This window comes from Lycium barbarum, chromosome 11, assembly GCF_019175385.1.
Source record: "Lycium barbarum isolate Lr01 chromosome 11, ASM1917538v2, whole genome shotgun sequence".
Lineage (NCBI taxonomy): Eukaryota > Viridiplantae > Streptophyta > Magnoliopsida > Solanales > Solanaceae > Lycium > Lycium barbarum.
Genome location: NC_083347.1, coordinates 37,290,936 through 37,315,453, shown reverse-complemented (window position 1 = coordinate 37,315,453; position 24,518 = coordinate 37,290,936). Strand labels below are relative to the sequence as shown.

The following is a 24,518-nucleotide window of genomic DNA, read 5'->3' as shown; positions in this document are numbered from 1 at the left end:
TTGAAAGATTGAGAAGGATTGGAAGATGGGTTTTGACTAAGTGGTTCCAATTTCGGGGTACTGAACTAACGAAAATGGATTTAGCGCAATAAGCTCTTGATATGATCGATTGCGATAGAAATGCTTAGAATCTGCTAAGATAAAAGAAGGACTCTTTTCTGGCAAGAGAAAGTCATGATTTGGACTTGTGGCATATGCTATTGTGTTTCTAAGAAATCTTAGTAATGATGACGGCTTTGGTGTACTTCTTGCCCATGGAGGCTTCCGTGAGGTTATAATGGGGATACCTTAGTTTTTTGTCGGTTGTTCATACTATTTCTTTTTTCGTTCGAGGACGAACGATTGTTTGATTGGTATCTAATGTAATTATCTGTTTGGTCATTTTAGGTATTTTACCTTTTTTACCCTTGTTGACCCTTCCCCCAACTTTGTTAGAGTGGTTTTGACTCGTGGGTATGGGTAGCGTTGTTCCCGAGGTGATTGGGATTGGTTGAGGAGTTTAGAAGCTCTTAAGTTGAATAAGCAAAAAAGTGTTGACCAATATTTGACTTTTGGCGCGTCATTTTGGGATTTTCGTCAGTTCCATTAGGTTCGGGTGGTCAATTATGACTTGGTAGGATGATTGATTCGGTTCCCGAGACACTCGGTGGTATTTTAGGCCTTGGGTTGGAAACTTTATTTTGGGCGTTTGAAGGTTTGACCGGGTCAAAGTGACATCTGTTGGGAATTCCGAGGGCATGGTTGAGTTCGTAGCGTGTTTTTACCTGTGTCTACATAATTAGTTTATATCCGGGAGGTCTCGGATGGATGTCGGGATTTGGGTTGAACTTGATGAAAACCAGAAAATCTAGTTTTCTGGTGTGTCTCTTGTGCAGGGTGTTGGCCGTATCTGCGGGCCTGTTACTGTGAGGCCAAGTCCGCAGATGCAGGTTTTGGAGGAGTTGGGTGAATCCGCACCTCCGAAGATTCTTCCGCAAGCGCGGTACCGCTCTTGCGAGTGATGTTCCGCATTTGCGGAATGTCCAGTCATTTAATGAATCCGCCTCTGCGGACATGTACCCGCAGACGCGGGATCGCATAGGCGGACATGAGTTCTGTGTTAGCAAGAATCGCTCAATCAGAAAATCCTATATTCTCTATTCCGAATCCTTTTCTTCCAATTAACAAATTTAAGATCCTAGAGCAAAATTTGGTCAATTTTGAGGAGCTTGGGAGTGAATCTTCTTGGGTGTAAGTCTCTTCACTCTATTTGTGATTTCATTTTGATTTAGGATTGAAATCTATGTTAAGTATTAAGAGTTTAGCTGAAGAAGGGTGGGTTATGAACCCTAGTTATGATTTATGGTTTGTTCAATTTAAAAAAGGGTTTTGTTGGGAAGTCTTCATGATTATAATCTTCTAATCTATGAGGTAAGTAGTTGCTAAGTTGAATCTTTCTTAAGTTCAAGGAATTTGATTATGGAATAAGTTAGGGTTTATCTTTAAATTGGGGGTTTTCTACCAATGAGGCAATTAATGATGATTTAAGGTTAATTAGTGATTCGGGAGAATGGTATTCAACTTCCTAAGTTTTGGGTAACAGGTTTTTACTTGAGATTCATATTTTGTCCTTTTAGGCTCGGATATCTCTTTTAAAGTTTGATTTTCGATTTGACTAAGTCTAGCTATATGGGTATCGTTAATGCCAGTTTCTAATGTAGATTTCAGTATTTAATAGACTTTGATCGTTCGAAAGCTCTTCGCAAAGGGAAGGCTCATGTTGGATAGTTCGTGGCACCCGCTTGGCATTGAGGTAGGTTATGGCTTACCTTTGTTAGACTTTGATTAGCGATTCACATGTGTTACGTAGTATTGACGGGGAAAGCATGATAGGTCTTCGGGCATGATGTGGAGTTTTGATCCAATTAGGTTGGTATGATTTCTGATTATGTGGGCTCATCGTCGTTATTTATGCATTGATTTATATGTGGTGTATTTGACTATGTGATTTGGTGATGTGGGATGTGATAGACTCATTTGTGGTAATTGGAACTTAATATTTGTTACATTTCCATGACGATTGATGATTCATGCAATAATTGATTGGCTTTTGGTGCTTTGTGATCTCCATAGCATATTCATTGGCATAGATTGCATTGATTTCTCATTTTTGCATTCATACATTCATATATGATGGAAATGTTGGGGAAAACAGTTTGATGGAAGATGTGTGGAACAGTTTGATGAGAAAAGGTTATGGAAACGTTTGAAAATAAAGAATGAGAAAGATGAAAGTTATATTGTTATTGCTATCGATCCGAGGTATATGCGGATGTATAGTGGCACGGTCACAGTCTGGCGGTAAAGTCAGGTGGTACAGTGGACTTCACGAGTCCCCCATGGGTCATGACTATTGAGACGTCGATATTTCCGTCCTTAGCATGTGTATAAGTTTGAGTTATTGGCCATTGCATTGCATGACATTTCATCTTATTACATTGCATTCCTCATTATCACATCATCTATTGATCCATTTGATTTGTTGGTTTATATTCATGTTGTGGCTCACTTGAGGCTTTACAGAGGATTTGACAGACTTGTGGTATAGAAGCTTAACCTTAGCTATGACTTGGTTTGTGATATTTTGTAACTCTTGATGGTTATTGTGTGACTATATGTTGACTTGTCGATTCTGTGTTTTCATATGCGTGAATCAATCTTCGTCGGCCTATGATGCTTACCAGTACTAGTGTTATACTGATACTACTCTTGTTGTACTCTTTCTCTGAGTGCAGAGTTTGTTACAGGATCCACGTTTCAGCCTCGTCGATGACCCCGAGGCCTATTGCTTGGAGATTCTAGGGTGAGCACTGCTAGATTCGTAGCCCGAAATCCCCTCCCTTGCTTATTTGTCTATTTGATTCCACAAAGAAATTCTATTTATGTATTTCAGGACTTAGTATTCTTTAGACTTGCTTTTAATGATTAGTGGCTCTTGTACTATGGCTCAGACCAGATCTTTGGGGTGTTTGTTGTATTCCGCATTTTATTTCAGTATATAATATATATATATATATATATATATATATATATATATATATATATATATATATATATATATATATATATATATATATATATATATATATATATACTGCTTTAGTAATTACCTTAATTTTCGCTTGTTTTTTTTTTTAAAATAAAATAAGTAAGAGGAAGGGTTCGCCCACCAGGGGGATGATGTGGGTGCCCTCATGATTCACGAATTGTTCATGACAGTATCTCTAAGATACAGGGATGTCGGGGGCGATCGGGTAAAAGAGACCACGCCATTTCCATCCTACGAGGATGGATCAACGCCCCCATATGTATCCGCGAAATCCATAATCGCTCGGACCTATGATTATCCTGTGGACTAAGTACTGATCTATCGATGGGTCCCAGGTGGATGTTGGGATCCATGGAGGTGTTGTATCTGTACAAACAACGTTTACATTATTCATTATTCTTGAAATTAACGGGAAATTATGTTAACTAACTAATCCTTTATCGGGAAATAATATTAACTAACTAATCCTGTATCGGGAAATTATATTAGCTAACTAATCCTTTATAAGGAAATTATATTAATGTTGTTCAATCCTAAACTAAGGATTTAGTTTATCGTTCGTTATTCCTTTTATGATAAGTTTGAAGTTTATTTATAGGAAATTATATTAAATAATCAATCCTTTACAGGGGAATTCTATCAATGATGCTCAATCCTAAACTAAGGATTTAGTTTATCGTTCGTTATTCAGGATTTAGTTTATCCTTCGTTATTCAAAATTTATGAATTATGAGAATTATGTTGTATTATATTTTTATGAATAATTATATCTAATTAAAAATAACTAGATTAATTAATTTCTTAACTAAAAGTTTATATTAAATAACTAATTTATTTAACGGAAAATTATGTTAACTAACTAATCCTTTATAGGGAAATTATATTAATGATGTAATCTTTTATAGGGAAATTATATTAATGATGTAATCCTTTATAGGGAAATTTTATTAACGATGCTCAATCCTAAACTAAGGATTTAGTTTATCGTTCGTTATTCATTTTATGATTGTGAATTATGAGAATTATGTTGTATTATATTTTTATGAAAAATTACTTACTTAATTAATTTCTTAACTAAAAGTTTATATTAATAGCTAATTTATTTAATGAGAAATTATGTTAACTAACTAATTACTAATTAACAATTGCTAACTAATTATTCTTCTAATTACAATTAAAGTAATAAAATACTAATTCATTTAACGAGAAATTATATTAAATAACTCTTAATAATTAATTAACACATAAAATTAGATAGCTAATTAGCAGTAGGGATTGTAAAATATTATTGTCACAAAATGCAATATTTGAATGGCCGTACACGAATAGATACTTCTGGATAACTAATATATGTAGTGTTTAGTCGATGACATGAACTTATACGAGAATGTATTGTACTACTATTTTTGGTCTGATAGAATATAGATATATAAGAATACATGTATTAACAAACCGAAGATAAAATCATTTAAAAAGAAAAATACTCTTAACTCTTAAGGATCCTTTTTATATACTAGAATTATAATGTGGATTTGCAACACGAAAAATTAAATAATTATGAAATTATTAGTAGATATACTTTTTTGGTAGATGTTAGTTCATTAAATTGATAATGGAATATATGGAGTATAAAATAAAATTTATGTTTAATCTTACACTAGATAAATTTGGATAAACTTTTACTTACGTTAGCCCTATTATTGAGAAACGACAATGACGTCTTTATCATTTGATTGTTTTATCCTGAAATTGTTGTCCTACATTGAATGTAGTATAAAGATAGTATCCATTTTGTAGTGTATAACCAATCTAATTATTACTATACCCAAACTATAAATTACCCCACAAAATTATGCTGGAATTATAATTGTGAGATTAATTTTTTTTCGAATTCACTAATACTTACTATGATTTAGAGTCATGCATGGCTTAATTGATCTAACTGGAAGATATCTTTCTCCAATGCACAGGTTATATGAAAATCTTTATAACTTTCATTTAGCCATGATGAATTAAGCCACAGTATGTGATTATTTATCTAGCCTGTCAATGCTTGAACAAATACATCTGAATTTCTCTTGGGGAACCCTGCATGCTGCTGACAGTGGCTAATGTTCATGCATCGGGTTCATCTGAACCTAGTAATTTTAACATCAAAATTTATGTTTAAAAATTCATTAAAATTGCAACGAACCTATAGTTTTAAAACTGCAATGAATTCGATACTAAAAATAATAAAACAAGATTGAACCCACAGATATTAAATCTACAATATACTAATATTATCATATGATCGTGCCACCAACCTTGAGATGTCACCGGGGTAGATAGCAATCAAAGCTATAGCCACAAGACCATCTCTTGAATCCCATAACCCTTTACAAAAGAAGTAAGCAATGAGAGTTGTGTTGGAAGCTGAACAACTCCAGACTTTCAGAGACACAAAAAGAAGGAAACAAGCTACCCTAATGAAAAGATGGAGATAATTGTTCGTGAACAACTTCACTCTGTTTACCCCGGAATCAGATAATCAATTAAATTTGTATGCGGGTATAGGATATGTGCTTGGATCTTGATGTATGTTAGATAGAGAAAATGTGTATGTGAAAGCTCTTCAATGAAACGGCTACTGATGAAAATTTGTTATGATAGCAATGGGAAACACTTGATGTAAGAAACACAATAATAATGGAAACAAACGGCTTTAGCCGAATCAAATATTGAGAGAGAGATTGGATATGTGAATTCTTCTATTATAAGTGTTCTTGGAAAGTAAAAGGAACCAACCCCATAAAGGAGGAAGATATGCCCTATTTATAGTGTCACCTCCATGGGTCTCATACAATGGGAAACAATAAAATAATAATACCAAGGACAGCTCTGCACAGATTTGGTGGGATTAGACTGACGGTGCCGTCTGACACACGCATGGTAGGTAGTTGACTGTGGCAGGACGCTACTGGCGCGTGGCCCGCATGCAACGGCCACACGGACCAACGGCTACTCGGACAAACGACCATGAATGCTCGGGTCATCGGGCTTGGATGCTCGGGTCACCGGGCTTGGCCACTACGACAACGTCGAAGGCAGACCTGTCGGTGCCCTTGCCCAACACCGGCCCAAGCATTGCCCCGGTCAAGGGCGAATAGTATCCCTCACATTCTCATTCCTTCCTCTGGTTTCTCGTTCCACCGGTTCGCCTCATATTCGGTTTCTACCGTATACAGATAGCCCCCACACTTCCCGGATCTCCGATCTGTCGGAGTAACGGAGAGTGGTTAAACTCGCAAACCGGTGGTTCTGTCATCCCGGCGTTATCTTCGTATTTTGGTAGGAACGGTTGCGTAACGCATCCCCTTTTATCGACCACGTGTCTCGCCCCTGGTGGTTCACTTCTGTCAACCGCCTTTTTCACGTCATTTCGAGTCGCTTCGTATTAATGATGGGGATACGTGGCGCCGTCTGATTGGTCGTCCTCGGTAACCGTTCCTCTCCCATGCCTATATAAGGCCCTTAACCCCTTCATTTTACCATTTTCACGTTCTGCATCTTCTCCAACTTCACCTCATTTCTGCGTTTTTCCCATTTGTACCATACTCAATTAACTTCAAACTTGATTTGCTTATTGATTCATTGTTCATAGTGCGTGCAAAAGAACCGACTTGGTCACCACTGCTACCGAATATTCTCTACTCGAGTGTTGCTGTTTTATACTTCACTCCTCCTCGAACCACCAGTTCCTTCGTTTTTCTTAAATTCCTCTCTTGGACCTTCTTTCTTTACTATTTCCAAGATGTCTGAATCCACTTCCCACGATGTTCCACCGGTGTCGTCCCCGGGGGCCGAGACTGCGTCTCCCGCTAAATTCGAGCCCACGGCTTCGGATGTCATACCGGCTAAATTCAACTTTAACAAAGACCTTGAGGTCGAAAAGCCTTCCTCCGTTTCGGATAGAGGATTCGACGTGAGGCAGTATCGCTCATCTATTACCGAGGAGAAGCTCGATACAGTCCGGGCCGATTGCGGGTGGGACACCCGTCCAGTTCGGGTTTTCGCCCCAAGACCAGATGAATCCGTTACTGACCACCGTGAAGGGTTTCTATACGTTTACACATACCCCTTCACGCTCAAACTCGACCCTCCGGTGGATCCGGTCATCCTCGACATGTGTCGGACTTACGGTGTTACATTGGCTCAGATCGGCCCAAATGTTTAGAGGGTCGTAGAGTGTCTCCGGTCGTTGGCCAACAATGCCGAGCAGGAGTTCACACTAGCCCACCTGATACGCCTACACTCCCCGAGGCTGTTCCGGGGTGGCGTAATGAAACTGGCTAAGCGCAGCCGGAATCCATTCTTCTCAAAAATGGATGAAGATAGAGACCGGGGATGGTTGGAGCGATACGTCCGGGTGAAGACCGAGGACATTATCCCAGCCGACCATATGCCTTTCCCGGAGAAGTGGAACAACAAGCGTAAGTTTCAAGTCTCGAATAGTTGACTTAGCGTTGTTTCGTCAAATTTCGATCCCGCTTTCTCACTGTTTCTTCCTTATTTTTTTCAGCCAATGGGTATGTTCCTCCGGTCATTCGGAATCTGAGTGACTGGGTCACTGTACTTATCGACCTGTATCCTTACGACGATCGGACATGGGCCCACCTGTCACGCGGCCGGTAGATCGCCCAAAATCATGGTAACATTTTGTTTCCCTTCATGCTCGTTGTATTTCCCCACTGTTCATGGATTTTTTCCCTCTCAACCCTTGCTATTGTCTTTGTTTTTCAGGTTTGCCCAAAGGCTCGGTGGCCCCTAGACCGGAATCGGGGACCGCTCCCCCTGCACCGGTGTCCGATTTTGACACGGCGGGTTCTTCCCGTGTTCTTGCCGATGCTGTAAAAAGGAAAAGGGGCAGAAGCCAAAAAGGAAGAAGGCAAGAAGCGTTGCTCGGTCTTCAAGGGAAGAGAGGGAGCCCGACATTATTGTTCGGAGAGTGGCCTCAGTTCCCTCCGTGGCTCCCATACCAGAGGAGACAGTCTCCGCTTCACCCCTTCCTTCTGTCGGCGTAGGTCTCTTGGTTCCAGCTCCACGTTCAGGTGCGGAAGAAATACTTTCACCGGCTCCTCTTCGGTCGATTGACTTTGTCGACATTTTAGGTGAAACTTCTTCGGAAGATGCTCCCCTGCAAAGGAGAAGATCCGGGGAAGCGGCTGCTGCTGAAGCCGACAAAAGGACCGATCCAGTACCGGAGAGCGAAGCCCCCAGAGGCGCTCGTCCGTCTCCCGAGTATGATCCTGCCGCAACTGCGGAGCCCCCGGCCTTTTGCCGAAAATATTGAGGCTGCTCCAAGTTCATCTACTCCGGTTCTGCGGGTGGATGATTTTGACTATATGTTCTCGAGCACCCCCCCCCCCCCGCCGCTACCGGTGAAGCAGCGGGCTTTGGTCATCTCCCTATTCCTCGAGCCACGAGGCCGGCCAACCGGATCTCCGAATCGGGCGCCAGGGACAGCTTGGTAAATATCTTCCCGGCCCCAAGCGTGGAATCAAGGAGAACCAGATCGGCCGTAGTCACCGTCCCCGAGGATTGCAGCTTTCTATCGCGTCCGGTGGGCGTAGCGAGCTATTTGCGACCCCTTATTTCTGACTCGGACAGGCGCAAAATGACCGGGCTCACATGGCAGTGCCTCATTAACGAGGGTATGCATGCAAGCAACTGGGTAAGCTCTTATGTCATCCTTGTATAGTTTATCTGTGGATTTATCCTTACTTCGCCTAAGCCTTCTGACTTGTTTCACCTGCAGAGTGTGGTTCTGGTCAATGAAGCTTTCATCTGTGCCCAACACGAGATAGACGATCTTCGAGGGAAACTGGTCGCCCAGGGCCGAGAAACGGAGAAATACCAACATCTTCTTCGGGAGAAAGAGGGAGAGTTGAACCGGGCGGCCGTGCTGGCCAACCTTCGGCCTGAGCTTGATGCGGCTAAGGGCTAAAACCGTCGTTTGAAGAGTGAACTGGCTGCTATGACCGATTATAATCGGAGCCTTGAGGCTGACAAAATCGGCCTTAGCCAGGATAAAGCCCAGTTTTCCTTGAGGCTGGATGAGCTCGAGACCACGGTTTCCCAACTCCGGGGGGAACTGGACTCGGTGAAGGCTGATGCTACGGGCTTGGCCGAGAAGAACCGGCAGCTAGAGTCCGAGGTTGCCTTTCTCAACGAGCGCAAGAGGGTGTCCGAGGAAAAATCCGAGGAGCGGTCTCGGATATGTGAAGGTCTAAGAGCTGAGCTCGAGGGGGCGGTTATTGCCAATGACGGCCTTAAGGCCGAGCTAGAGGCAGCCAATGGTAGGATAAGTGTCCTTGAGGAGAACCGGGCTGATCTGGAAGCAAAACTGGCCAAGGCTGAGGCCGACTTGGAAGAAACCTGGAGAAATGTTGAGGCGGCCGAGGCTCATACTGCTATTGTCACCGAGTATGAGAAGTGGAAGTCTCGGCGAATCACCCTCGAGCAAGCTGAGCACGGCCTTTCGGATCTTCCGGCCCTGATACTTGAAGCAAAAATGATGGAGGATGAGGCCAACCGTGCCCTTGGGTCCGAGTCAGACGACTCCGAGCAGACCGAGTCCGAACACTCATCCTCCTCTAGCCATGCCGGATAGCATAGGGCCTGTGCTTCATCCTTTGTTTTTGTTTTTTGCCTTTGTAGGATTTTGGTTTTTGATGTAAAGAGCATCTCTTGTACATATATATAAAGAATGTCTTTTCCTTGTTTCTTCGTTTTTGGATTTTTGCTATTATTTTTTCCATGATCGTTGGTCCGTTTTAGGACAAGTCGACTCGTAGTCGTTAATCCATCGTGCCCGTAGGTCTTATCCGATATTTTGGGGCCGGTGGCTTATCAAATTTTGGCTTGGATCATTGTGATCTCGTTGCCTTTGCCAAATTTCGACTATGGTACCCGGCGTAGGGTATGCGAATGAGACAGTATCGAAATACTGTGGTTATCAACTGGGCAAAGTGTATTTAACAGAAAGTTGTTATCCTAATTTTTGATAACTTTGTGTTTGCAAAATGTTTGTACATATGATAATTTTAACCCTTTCTTCCTTAGCCGTAGCAAATGTAAAATGGGACACGATTCGTTATGATCGTTTGGTCCTTACATCGGAGGCTATGGCCGGTGGCCGGGCCTTAGTTTTGCCGTAGCAAAATGCTAAATGGGACACGATTCATTATGATCGTTTGGTCCTTACATCGGAGGCTATGGCCGGTGGCCGGCCCTTAGTTTTGCCGTAGCAAATGTTGAGCTTCTCCGTCTGCTTTAATCGGGGTCATCTTCGGTGTGGCATAGTACTCCCCTAGAACTTATTCGATCTCTGAGGTCGGGTGAGTGCTATTATGTCCCCAATTGGAGGATGCGACACCGGGTATCCGGGTACTCGCCCTTCATATTTGTTAAGTAACACGTTGTACTCGTTGCCTCATTAAAAACCTTGTCGGAAAACCCATTTTGGGACAAAACCGTACTAAGGAAAAGAGTGCAACACGTGTTTTCAGATCTAGGTTCTAATTTTGTCCCGCTCTTGACTTCCTGTAAAAGAGAAAAGTTAATAAGAGGATACGGGGAGACCATACCTTAGCAGTAGTATCTCTTTAGACGGGCCACGTTCCAGTTATTACGCAGATGCTGCCCGCCCATGGACTCCAATTGATACGATCCTTTGCCCGTTATACCGGTTACCTTGTACGGACCTTCCCAGTTCGAACCCATCTTTCCCTCGTTGGGGTTCTTGGTGTGCAAGGTAACTTTTCGAAGAACTAAATCCCCAACTTGGAAATGCCGAAAGTTGGCTCTTCGGTTGTAGTATCTTTCCATCCTCAGTTTTTGGGCCGCTATGCGGACCGACGCGCTTTCGCGTAGTTCATCTGCGAGGTCGAGCTTCACGGCCATGGCCTCCCCGTTTGACTCTCCGGTGGTATACCTGAAGCGGAGGGTCGGTTCACCGACTTTCACGGGGATAAGGGCTTCGGCTCCGTAAACCAATGAGAACGGGGTTTCCCCCGTGCTCGATCTGGATGTGGTTCTGTAAGCCCACAACACCTTCGGCAATATCTCCCTCCAATGATGCTTCGATGCTTCAAGCCTTTTCCTCAGATTTTGGATTATCGTTTTGTTCGTGGATTCTGCCTGTCCGTTCGCACATGGGTGATACGGGGTTGACACGATTTTCTTGATCTTCAATCCCTCGAGGAAATTGTTGACCTTGCCACCCACGAACTGAGGACCATTATCACAAGTTATCTCGGAGGGGATGCCGAAACGGCAGATAATGTGATCCCATATGAAGTCGATGACTTCCTTCTCTCTTATCTTTTCGAAGGCCTGTGCTTCAACCCATTTAGAAAAATAGTCAGTCATAACAAAATGAAACGGGCCTTACCTGGTGCCTGAGGTAACGGACCCACAATGTCCATTCCCCACTTCATGAAAGGCCAAGGTGAGATCACCGAATGCAGTAACTCCCCGGGCTGGTGAATCATCAGAGCATGCTTCTGACATCCGTCGCATTTTCGAACAAACTTTTAGCGTCTTCATCCATCTGATTCCAGTAATAACCGGCCTTGATGATTTTTCGAACCAGAGCTTCCGCACCGGAGTGGTTGCCACAGGTTCCTTCGTGTACCTCTCTCATCACGTATTCCGTTTCTCCGGGGCCCAAACACTTAGCCAGGGGGCCGAGGAAAGAGAGTCGATACAATTGGCCGTCCACTAAGCAAAAACGAGCGGCCTTGGTCTGTAGTGACCGTGATTCCTTCGGGTCATTCGGGAGCTTTCCGTCACGCAAGTAGTCGATGTACTTATTGCGCCAATCCCAAGTTAATCCCATTGTGTATATTTCGGCGTGTCCGCTTTCTATGGCCGTGTTTGATAAGTGCACCGTTGCCCCGGGGTCAATTTCCTCCTCCACGACCGAGGATCCCAAATTTGCCAATGCGTCGGCCTCACTGTTCTGCTCCCTCGGTATGTGCTGCAAGGTCCATTCTTTAAACTGATGAAGCACCACTTGGGTTTTTTCGAGGTACCTCTGCATCCGTTCGTCCTTTACTTCGAACACGCCGTTCACCTGGTTTGCGACCAAAAGCGAATCGCACTTTGCCTCGATTATCTCGGCCCCCATGCTTCGAGCCAATTCCAAACCTGCAACCATAGCCTCATACTCGACTTCATTGTTAGTCAATTTAGCAGTTTTAACGGATTGTCGAATGACATCCCCGGCCGGGGTCCTAAGGACAATCCCTAGTCCGGAACCTCTAAGGTTCGAGGCCCCGTCCGTGTGTAGAGACCAAATGCCCGTGGTCTTTCCCGAGGTCAGCAAAAGTTCCTTTTCGACCTCGGGAACCATAGTCGGGGTAAAGTCTGCTAAAAAATCGGCCAAGATTTGAGATTTGATGGCCGTTCGAGGTTTATACTCAATATCGTAACCGCTAATCTCTACAGCCCATTTTGTTAATCTACCTGACAACTCAGGTTTATGCATGATGTTTTTTAAAGGGTAAGTGGTTACTACACATATGGGGTGGCATTGGAAATAAGGTTTGAGCTTTCTGGAAGCGCTTACCAGTGCTAATGCCAACTTTTCCAAATGGGGGTAACGGGTCTCTGCATCCCCCAAAGTTCTACTTACATAATAGATAGGGAATTGCGTACCTGATTCTTCTCGGACCAAAACGCCACTTACCGCCATTTCGGAGACAGCTAGGTAGAGGAAAAGTGGCTCATCGGCCTTTGGTGTGTGCAGCAACGGAGGGCTAGACAAGTACCTCTTCAACTCTCGTAGGGCTTTTTGGCACTCCGGTGTCCAAACGAAGTCGTTCTTCTTTCTGAGCAAAGAGAAGAAACGATGGCTCTTGTCCGAGGACCTCGATATGAAGCGACTCAGCGCTGCTATCCTCCCGGTGAGCTTCTGTACCCCCTTTATGTTGTTCACGACCTCGATGTCCTCGATGGCCTTGATCTTGTCCGGGTTGATTTCAATTCCCCGGTTTGACACCATGAACCCCAGAAATTTACCAGACCTTACGCCGAAGGCACATTTCTCCGGGTTGAGTTTCATGTTGTATCTGCGGAGTACATCGAAGGCTTCCTGCAAATGCTTCAAATGGTCCTCTGTTTCCAGGGACTTAACAACCATATCGTTAACATAAACTTCCATTGTTTTCCCTATTTGTTCTTCGAACATTCCATTAACTAGGCGTTGGTAAGTTGCACCGGCATTTTTTAGTCCGAAAGGCATGACGTTATAACAGTAAGTCCCATAACGGGTGATGAAGGACGTTTTCTCTTGATCCTCCGGGTGCATCCGGATTTGGTTGTACCCGGAGTAAGCATCGAGAAAACTTAACATTTCATGTCCGGCCGTCGCATCGATCATTCTATCGATGTGAGGCAATGGAAATGAATCCTTCGGGCATGCCTTGTTTAAATCCTTATAATCGACACACATTCGAAATTTGTTACCTTTTTTGGGCACCACCACCACGTTTGCAAGCCAATCCGGGTATTTCACCTCCCGGATGGAACCTATTTTTAAAAGCTTTGTTACCTCGTCTTTCACGAAGGTGTGTTTTGGTTCCTCCATGGGCCTTCTTTTTTGCTTCACCGGGGGAAACTTCCTGTCCAAGCTGAGTTTGTGTGATGCTATTTCTGGTGATATACCTGTCATATCTATATGCGACCATGCAAAGCAATCGGCGTTAGCTCGAAGAAACTCAATTAATTTGCGCCTGAGCTCCTGGGTAAGACCCGTGCCCAGGTATACCTTTCTGTCCGGTAAGAACTCGAACAGGATGATCTGCTCCAGCTCCTCTACGGTAGACTTGGTCGCGTCCGAGTCATCCGGCATGACAAAGGATCTGGGTATCCCGAAGTCATCTTCTTCATGCACTGGATCTGGCCCGGTATACTTTGGTTGCTATTGGGGGACCTCCCCACCGGTTACACCCTTCTTTTCCTAAGCCGGCTCCTTGGGCCGGAGCGCCGCCTCCTCTACTGCGAACATTTCCTTTGCCGCGGGCTGCTCACCTCGGATGGACTTCACCCCCTCCGGGGTGGGGAACTTCAGCAACTGATGCAGTGTTGAGGGAACTGCCCTCATGTTATGTATCCAAGGTCTGCCCAATAACGCATTATACTTCATGTCGCCCTCGATCACATAGAACACCGTTTTCTGAATGGTTCCATCCGCGTTCACGGGCAACGAGATCTCTCCCTTCGTAGTTTCGCTGGCCATATTGAACCCACTGAGTACCCGAGCCACCGATACGATCCGATCTAGCAGCCCTAGCTGTTCGACCACTCTCCATCGGATGATGTTGGCCGAGCTACCTGGGTCAACCAAAATACGTTTAACCTTAGTTTTAAAGATGAGTATAGAAATTACCAGTGCATCATTGTGCGGTTGAATGATGCCTTCCGCGTCTTCATCATCGAAGGAAATAGAGCCCCCGGTTGAATGGTCTCGGATGTGTTTTTCACGAACAATAGAGACCTTGGTCCGTTTCATTATCGGCCCTCGAGGGACGTCGATACCCCCAACTATCATGTTGATTGTATGCTGGTGTTCAACCGGTTCGACCCTCCGATGAGCTTCCCTTTCCTTGTAGTGATTTTTGGCTCGTTCGCTCAATAGATCTCGGAGGTGGCCGTTTTTCAATAACCGGGCTACCTCCTCTCTCAACTGGCGGCAATCCTTAGTTTTGTGACCATGGGTTCCGTGATATTCACACACCATGTTCGGATCCCGTTGTCCCGGATCTGACCTTATTGGTTTCGGCCATCGCACATCTGGGACGCGGCCGATGGCCGAGACAAGATCTGAAGTACTGACGTTGAAGTTGTACTCCGAAATATTCGGTGGACCCTTATTGCTGGCGGAACTTCCGGCATCACTCCTGAACGAGAGCCCCCGGCTATTTGACGGGCGCTCGATCCGCTTGCTACCTCGACCTGAGAAGTGGCTCGGGCTTTCCCTTGACTTTTCCGTCCTGAAATTTGGCCTCTCCGAGTGGGAGTATGGCTGAAACCTTTCTTTTGATGATTCGGACTTCGTTTCGTAACCCTTCCTCGGTTTTTCGAAACCTCTATTCACTTTTAACTTTACCGAAGAGAGCTCGAGCTGATCATCCTCCACCCGAATCTTCGATTCATACCGATTGTGGACATCGGCCCATGTCACGGCCTCGTATTCCAGCAAATTTTCTTTCAATTTGGCCGAAGCAGCTGAACTTAGCATGTTGAGCCCCTTTGTGAAAGCTTGTGCGGCCCATTCTTCTGGCACCGGGGGGAGTTCCATCCGTTCCCTCTGGAACCGGTTGACGAACTCCTGTAATAGCTCATCGTCCCTTTGGGTTATCCGGAAGATATCGGCCTTACGGGCCTGCACCTTGATGGCACCGGCATGTGCCTTTACGAAGGCATCGACGAGCATCTCGAAAGAAGTGATGAATGCTCGGGTAGGTGGTCATACCACGTCAACGCTCCCTTCGACAGAGTTTCCCCAAATTTTTTCAGCAACACTGACTCGATCTCATCTTCCTCCATATCATTACCTTTTATGGCACAGGTATATGAGGTCACATGCTCGTGCGGGTCCGTTGTGCCGTCATACTTCTGTATATCGGGAATTTTGAACCTCTTCGGGATCAGTTTCGAGGCCGCACTCGGTGGAAAAGGCCTTTGAATGTACCTTTTCGAATTCGGCCCCTTCAGCAAAGGTGGAGCCCCCGGTATCTGGTCCGCCCGAGAATTGTATGTCTCGACCCTCTTTTCGGTTGAATCTACCCGTTTCGCCAAAGTTTCGAGCATCTTTAGAACCTCGGTAGAGGAGCCAGCTCCAGAGCCTTCGCTCTCGACCATTCGTGCCTCGTTTCTTCCGTTGTCGGCAGCACCCCTTACCTTTTCCGGCCCTGCTTCACCCTTTCCGTTCTGCAGCCGGGCAATTGCTATTCCTTGCTCGGCGATTGCCGCTCTTTGTTCCTGCAACATTTCAAAAATTAAACGTAAGTTAATACCGTCGTTTGGCGCGTCCGGTTCTCTCCGGCCCCGCCGGGACAGTGTAATGGAATTGTGTGTATTTAGAGGATCAGTGGCCGGTAGGGCGGCATTCTCTTGATCCACAGTATTTTGCCGGTTGAGTCCCTCCCTTGAATTGACGGGGTTCGGGTCAGCGGGGTTCGGCAATGCCCGTAGTCCGCTTCCTTCGTTTCCCGCCACAATCTCGGTGTTATTGACATGACCGGATTGTTCGATGTCAGCCATTTAGTCCGTTTTCGCAGAGACGGGCAGGGACGTTTTTGATTTTGATGAATATAATAGAAATCAAGGCCAAAGACCACTATTATCCTAGCCCCACGGTGGGCGCCAAACTGTTTACCCCGAAATCGGATAATCAATTAAATTTGTATGCGGGTATAGGATATGTGCTTGGATCTTGATGTATGTTAGATAGAGAAAATGTATATGTGAAAGCTCTTCAATGAAACGGCTACTGATGACAATTTGTTATGATAGCAATGGGAAACACTTGATGTAAGAAACACAATAATAATGGAAACAAACGGCCTTGGCTGAATCAAATATTGAGAGAGAGATTGGATATGTGAATTCTTCTATTATAAGTGTTCTTGGAAAGTAAAAGGAACCAACCCCACAAAGGAGGAAGATATGCCCTATTTATAGTGTCACCTCCATGGGTCTCATACAATGGGAAACAATAAAATAATAATAGCAAGGACAGCTCTGCACCGATTTGGTGGGATTAGACTGACGGCGCCGTCTGACACACGCATGGTAGGTAGTTGACTGTGGCAGGACGCTACTGGCGCGTGACCCGCATGCAACGGCCACACGGACCAACGGCTACTCGGACAAACGGCCATGAATGCTCGGGTCATCGGGCTTGGATGCTCGGGTCACCGGGCTTGGCCACTACGACAACGTCGAAGGCAGACCTGTCGGTGCCCTTGCCCAGCACCGGCCCAAGCATTGCCCCAGTCAAGGGCGAATAGTATCCCTCACATTCTCATTCCTTCCTCTGGTTCCTCGTTCCACCGGTTCGCCTCATAGCCGGTTTCTACCGTATACACACTCAAGAACTCAATCGAGTTCTAAAACTGATTGAGAAAGAAAGAGAAGGATTTTATTGAATTTTGATCTCAGAAACTATCGATTACGCAGGCTAAGACTCAGCAATATAGGAGGGGGAAGCTTTGGGGGGAAAGTTAGTTATAACTAACTTGTGGACTACTCAGTTATTCCTGCACATGTGCAGCTCATTATTAGGAAAGAAGAAGGTTTCGGCAATTGATTCGCAAGAAAACGAAGGAACATACGGCCAAAAAATGTGAGATTAGGCAATAGTAAATATGATCAAAGAGCATGAGATTTGATAGCTTAAGAACTGGACATTTTTTTTCAGCAGGGGAGATGAGAGTGACTAATTTGGATTCACATTGTGTAAACCCTCTAAAAGAGGTAAACCACACTTTAACAAAATGCTCTTTTCTAAACCTTAAGGAGTAAAACGTTCTTCAACAAAATCTCGTATTGCGAGTGTAATCATAAGAATGTAAGCTTATGATAACAAGAATAATTAGCCTCAAGTACATACTAATAGGGATTAGGGACCAATTATAAATCCCCTACATTCATTCTGTGCTATTTGAATCCCATTTCATTCAACAGTTTACAGTAACCATTTTAAGCTAGGCAACCAAAGAGAACTGCAAATGAAGGCAATACTAACATTCAAAACCTTTTATTAATAGTATTCTATAGTTGTTTCCAGCTTATTACAAGAATAATGTATTGTACTAAATTCCAAGCATCACTCACTACAACTATGTAGAAGAATCATTATTTTTGCTATCCATGGCTCTTAAACCAAGGTACAAAAATTCAAGATTATCTTACTAGCTAGCTGTTATAACTTTCGTACATCTTGAGGAGTATACCAAATCTACTAAAATGATGTCCTCAGAGCAGCATGAGCCAGCACCAAAAAGGCAGTTCACCTCTTCCAGGAGTTATCGTAGTGTCCCATTCCAATTTCTAAGCATATATCCAAGTAATCATTAGCATGTATCTTCAAAGAAGCAATCCAGTATTTCCAGAGGAGAAGACAATGTTGACATACATTTGAACTGTTACAGGAAAATCATACAGTGTTCACATTAAATTTAAATTGTGCCGGTGTTTACAACAAAATCATCAATTATCAAACACGGATTTATACCTTATGCTGCTTGTATTTGTTCCTCACAGCAGCCAAAGTGCTTCCTCTTCTATTTAATTGAAAGTCATGTATGATAAGAACACAATCCTTAAGATCTGCTGCTCTATATCCTGAGCGAGTTGAAGGGCCAGACTCTGTAAAATGAATAGAGTTAATCTGGGGCTTCTATATGTCAATGAACTATACATAGTAAATATTGAATCAAAATCCTCACCCAAGACTTTGGCTGTAAAGTGAACCTTGACAGAAATCTCACAGCAGCAGCTACCAAAGAAGGCAAGAATTTCACAGTGGTGATCCGGTAAACTTAACTCTGCTAGGTAGTAGCACAGAAACTCTAACTGCAAATCAGGGTTCTAAAAAAAGTAGGACAAAAAATTAAATAAGCAAACATTTAACAGAAACAAAGCTGAATTGGAAATCATAATGTTCATGTCATATTTCCACTTACGTTGTAATCTTCTTGAGCAACCATAGTAAATCTTCTAAGAAATGTTTTGGTTGTGAGATTACCCATTTCAAATTTGAGGGATTGTAGCACGCTAGCCTCCATCATTCTTTGTATATGTATTGGTTGTAATGTAATGAAAATCCTTAACATGTGGAGGCTTAATTTCCTCATACTTCATGATCGTAATCAACAAATTATATTAGATTCACAAGAAAAATTATACAAAAAGCTCATTGCCAGGGGGGATAAAATCAATTCTTGGCTAAGATACTTACACATCAATGAGCATTGAAGAAACACCCAAAAGCTGAAGTCTTTGCCGAGGGATGACATTCACTGATAAGAATCTGTTGATGTAGGAAACATAATTGAAAATTCAAAATCCTCCAACTATAGCCAGAAAGACCCAAACTGTTACACAGCAGAGGGAAGTGTCTCTACAGACAAGTCCAGTTGATAAAGTTTTGCGGCTTCCTTTACTTTCAATTGAATTTTATGTGAACCTCAGACTTAAAAAATGTAATAACTGATAGTTACCCGTTGACGCTTCCATCATTTTCATTTCCATATCGCTTTGAATTTCTTGGCCTTATCTGACCTCTTTTTATGTCTTCTATTGAGCCGAGGGTCTTTCGGAAACAGTCGTCCTACCTTGGTAGGAGTAAGGTCTGCGTACACTATACCCTTCCCAGACCCCACGTTGTGGGATTTCACTGGGTTGTTGTTGATAGTTACCCATTGACAATGAATTTGTTTAAGAATCATCTGCTTGAAAGCATAAATTGGTAAGCCATCATCAAGCCTTCTACACTCTCTCATCATCAAATAATGAATTCTATTCCAATCAATCTCTTCCCTAAAACTAAAAACTCTAAAACCCTCATTCTCCAAACTTTCCAAATAATTAATAATACATTTAATCCTATTCTTGAATTTAGTAATCCTCAATGTTATCAAATCCTTCTCTGCTTCAATGCCCTTTTTTGCTTCAACTGCTCCTCATAAACTCAAACCCTGTTCGTTTTTTTCAACAAACTAAAAGTTCAATCAATCTCACCCATAGCAAAACTCAACTTTTTATCTCTTTTTTGAACTAAAACCCCATCAAGTAACCCATTCAAATATTTCAGAAAAACATCCTTTAACCTACCATTCAATTCTTCTTTATCCAATGACACCTCAATATTTTTTTTAACACCTGTTCTACTATGATATTGAGTATACTCCATGCGTTAAAGAAAACATTGAGGTGGCATCTAATAAAAAGAGTTGAATGACAGATTAAAGGATGTTTTTCTGAAATATTTGAATGGGTTACTTGATGGGGTTTTAGTGCAAAAAATAAATAAAAAGTTGAGTTCTGTTATGGGTGAGATTGATTGAACTTTTAGTTTGTTGAAAAAAATGAACAGGATTGGAGTTTATGAGGAGCTGTGAAGCAAAAAACGGTATTGAAGCAGAGAAGGATTTGATAACATTAAGGATTACTAAATTCAAGAATGGGATTAAACGTATTATTCACTATTTGGAAGGTTTGGAGAATAAGGGCTTTAGAGTTTTTAGTTTCAAGGAAGAGATTGATTGGAATAGAATTCATTACTTGATGATGAGAGAATGAAGAAGGCTTGATGATGGCTTACCAATTTATGCTTTTAGGCAAATGATTCTTAAACAAATTCATTGCCAACAAATAACATATTTTATTTTATTTTAAATTCTGAGGTTCACATAAAATTCAAGTGAAAGTAAAGGAAGCGGCAAAACTTTATCAGCTGAACTTGCTTGTGGAACAGGCGAGGCACTTCCTCTGCCGTGTAATAGTATGTGTCTGAAAGAAGTTTGTATTCCTCTTCAACTTCCACCAGCCAGTCCACCAAAACTCCTCTCATGTTTGCACTCACATCCTTCTAAATTTTCTCATGGCAATCAGGCAATGGTCCTCTTTTTTCTCAATCTGATTTGAAAAGATTTGAAAAAACCATAGAGCTGGTCAAAAGCTCAAAATCCCAGATGCCAATAACTTGTTAAAGTACCGCACACAAAACAAACAATTTTACATGGCTGGAAATCAAGATTTGATCATTCAATGATATTTACCACAACCCACTTGCCAAAATTCAATATTTAGCATGGTCATTTGCAAAATCATCCATAAGAAACCAAATCAGGATCTATTAGGTAAGCCCCAATTAAACATTTGACTTCTTAATTTCATGTAGATAAAATTCACATTTCTAAACGTAAATGAAATGCAAAAGCACTTAATCATTGAGATCTAAATGATTAAAATTAGGATTGTTAGGTCTAAGGTTTCACTTATTAATTTTGATGATAACAAAACAAACCAACACAATTATTACTAAAAGAACATTTAGTTGTGGTAAATTCATTTCTGGTACAGGATTTTTGATGAAGATCTACTACTTTATGGAAAGAAGAAACTGTATGGAAGAGATGTAGTGGGATCTACTACAGAGTCAAGAAAGGAATTGTTTATTAATAATTGATTTTTATGAAATGCAATATTCTGCGGAGAACCCAAAAGCAAAGAAGGTTTAACCAAAGATTGTCTTATATTTTTATAAGGAGTGAATAACTTCTAGTAGTATTTGATTCGTAAATACTAGTTAGGAGACTTATGGGTTTCTCCTCAGCGGAAGCGAATTTGTAGCAACCATGACTCGCGTCACCGGTCGTCAGGAATCCTCACAAGATGGATGAATCCCATGTTTCCACAACCTAAATATCTCTCCTAATGCAGAAATAGATATTATGTGTAAACTCTAGCCGTCTCTATATGATGGATTAACTTTCTTAAACACCCATGATAGTGTTTGTATAGGGGATAGATCTAGGGTTTAACATGGAGGAACATTTAATGGGCTTGTGGGCCGTCTAACACCGCTTATGAGGCTGACCCAATAATATTTTCCAACACTTCTATTGAAGGTATTAAGGAAAGAAGATCCGAAATGAAGGCTTTCAAAGTTATACTAAATAAATGGGTTGGATTTAATCTCTGGAATATATTCCATGTGGAAGGAAAGCACTAAAAAGATTCAATCATTTATGGAATCACAGAAGGATTCATTTTGAAAAGCACAAAGTTCCAACAGTAAGATTTTTACATTCTAAAATCAAGGAGCAGAAGAGAGAAAAAAAAAAAAAAAAGGAAGCTTGCATGATAGGAATATTTCTACTTACAACAATTAAGAAAATTGAAGGTATGTGCTAGAAAGAATAATAGACCAAGAAGATGGTGCATCCACGAAGCAAGCAAGGAAATACTACAAATTAAGGAGTGAAGAAAGATTTTTACAAGACTACACCTGGAAAGTCACATCAAATAAGGAAGTCTCATATATTGTCCAAGTTTCAGAGAAGGCAATAGTCAAGAATTCCTGACGGTATCAGGCTGGAACAACCTGTTCAACCTGCATAACCCGATTTAAGGCTAAAGAATTTCCTGCCGCTACTATATAGTATTCATCCGTATCCCGGTTGACCTCTCAGAAGTATCATAAAAAGGGATTTCTATCCCCAATGACCAATCCTCGCATGAATTGCTAAGGATCCAATAAATCTAACATTGATTCCTTCAGATGTGTCAGTTAGGCAAATACGTCCCTACAAAGTATGACCAGGTTCATATACTAATAAAGAGTTCGCTGGAATATCAAGAAAGAGAAGGAAGGATCATTAATGTTTCAACTACCATGAACTTGCTACAACAAGGAAAGGCATTTAATGAGATATTCAAGGAACTTTGACAACACACTTGGATGTCAGAAAAGATGGGAAGCTCTCCACGGTCAAGGAATCAATAAGAAGATATCCCTCAAGGAAGCAGAATCACAAAAAAGATTGAGGAACAATCGACGAAATTCCCTTGGGTTATGCAATGCCAAGAACAAGTTGAAAGGCTACAAATACAAGCTCCTAAAAGAAGAAAAGCATGCAGCCTCACATACTTTCGTCTCAACCATCTTCAAGTTCTTTGTTCTACTTTTAAGAGGTTATGTCATTGCCCGTTTCTTTGGTGAGCGAGTGAGAACCAAAAAGTCGTTTGTGAATGAGTGAAAAACCAACCTTGTACATTGTTGGTGAGCATGTCAAAATCAACCCTTGTTCGTTGTTGGTGAGCGAGTAGAAACCAACCTTGTAAATATTGGTGGTGAACCGCGGAAAACCACAAAGGTTATACTCAACTCAAATTACAAAAAGCTTAAAGAGATAACCTCCTTGCAAGTTGCAACTCAAGGGACTGGATTAAGATATCACATTGGTTCTAAACCAGTATAAAAATTCCTAGAGTCATTTATTTATTGCTCTCGCATTATATTCTGCACCTTTACTATTTGTTGTGGTTTACCTGGGTCCAAAGAGTATTCACCCACCACCCCCCACCCCCGTCCTCTTGTACTTTCAAAGATCTTAGTTAAGTGCAAGCAAATGAAGACAGCATCCAAAAATAACCATTTGATGAAGATAATCATATGTATCAGAAGCATAAGCAGTGCACATCTAAGGGTCATCATCCAATTTACCACCAACATCAAATTCCTTCTCCTTTTCAATAACAGACCTTTTCACCTTCCTTTTAGTAGTCTGCTTAGTTTTGGGCTTCACAGGCAAAGAATCAAACACCTTGTCCTCAATCTGATTAAAACCCACATTGACAAATCTAGAGAAAAAAATTCAGTTTAAGCGCTATGTGGGTGGCGTATGGTTTTTGAGTTTAAGTAGGCGTTAGGCCAGGAAAATCAAATATTTTTCACTTTATTTGAAATTTTAAAGTTGAAATCAAAGATGAAATTGTGTTTTGTTACAATTTTTTTAAAGAATATTTGGTTGCATTGAATGTATTAAAATTTAAAAAGTAAATCAAAGTATAAAATTGATTTTGAGTGTTTTCCAAATTTCAAATACCACTTGAAGTTTATTTTGAAATTTTTATGGCAAACCTAAACTGAAAAAGATTTACGGAGAAAAATGAAAAATTCTCATGGCCAAACGGATCCTTAATATTTGAGAATTGTTGTTTAAGGATGTCTTGTCGGGGCTTTTTTTCAGATTGAATTTTTGAAAGTTTGTGTTGGGTTTCCCTCCACATATACCCGCTTTGGGAAATTGCACCCACATAGTCGAGAAGATAATAAAAAATGGTCCTTAATATTTGAGTGTTGGACTAATTTGGTATTGGACTATTTTGGTCCTTCATATACACCACTTAACAAAGATAATCCTTAGTGAAAACAGAAAGTGGTTATTTTAGTCATAGACCCTAAAATAACTTTGCTAGCTAAAAATTCTCCGTTGTCATAAATACTCCTTCCGTCCCAATTTGTTTGACACTTTTCATTTTTCGAGAGTCAAACAAGTTGTTCTTTGATCGTAATTTTTTCATTTATCTCTGAAATATTTTAAATTATTAATTATAGTGACTTTTAATACTTTTTACGTAGTTTCCAAATATGTAAATTTTATCTCAAAAAATTGAAAGATTCTATGTTCCAACACACGGTTAAATTAAGAAGTTGGACTCTCAAAAAGTGAAAAATGTCAAAAAAATTGAGATAGAGGGAGTAATATAAATTAAGAGTAAAACGAGGGAAATAGAGAGTAAGCTTAAGGATAGATTTTATTACAATATTTTGATGATGTTCATAATAGAAAATACTCTCCCATTTATA

At 41.7% G+C, this 24,518-nt stretch overlaps 2 protein-coding genes across 2 annotated transcripts; one reads left to right on the top strand and one right to left on the bottom strand.

Annotated features, from left to right (window-relative positions):
* The first annotated feature begins 9,104 nt into the window (after positions 1 to 9,104).
* Positions 9,105 to 9,802, top strand: LOC132619742 (uncharacterized). The gene is made up of 2 exons (XM_060334555.1): positions 9,105 to 9,515; positions 9,788 to 9,802. Exons 1-2 carry the CDS (start codon positions 9,105 to 9,107, stop codon positions 9,800 to 9,802), a joined length of 426 nt encoding a protein of 141 aa, XP_060190538.1.
* An 8,062-nt stretch (positions 9,803 to 17,864) lies between these two features.
* On the bottom strand, positions 17,865 to 23,205 carry LOC132618654 (cyclin-A3-1-like). The gene is made up of 6 exons (XM_060333674.1): positions 22,155 to 23,205; positions 19,101 to 20,779; positions 18,826 to 18,997; positions 18,589 to 18,730; positions 18,375 to 18,508; positions 17,865 to 18,282 (listed from the first exon to the last, which is right to left on the bottom strand). The coding sequence occupies exons 2-6, from the start codon at positions 19,112 to 19,114 to the stop codon at positions 18,214 to 18,216; spliced, it is 531 nt and encodes a 176-aa protein (XP_060189657.1). The 5' UTR covers positions 19,115 to 20,779; positions 22,155 to 23,205; the 3' UTR covers positions 17,865 to 18,213.
* Between the last annotated feature and the right edge of the window lie 1,313 nt (positions 23,206 to 24,518).

Bases quoted from the DNA above. Each gene is read 5' to 3' on its own strand.
- LOC132619742 (XM_060334555.1), top strand. From the start codon at position 9,105: ATGACCGATTATAATCGGAGCCTTGAGGCTGACAAAATCGGCCTTAGC.
- LOC132618654 (XM_060333674.1), bottom strand. The intron at 18,731-18,825 runs GTAAGTGGAAAT...TACTTTTTTTAG, and splicing joins TTGCTCAAGAAGATTACAAC to AACCCTGATTTGCAGTTAGA. The intron at 18,509-18,588 runs GTGAGGATTTTG...TTCATTTTACAG, and splicing joins CTTTACAGCCAAAGTCTTGG to AGTCTGGCCCTTCAACTCGC.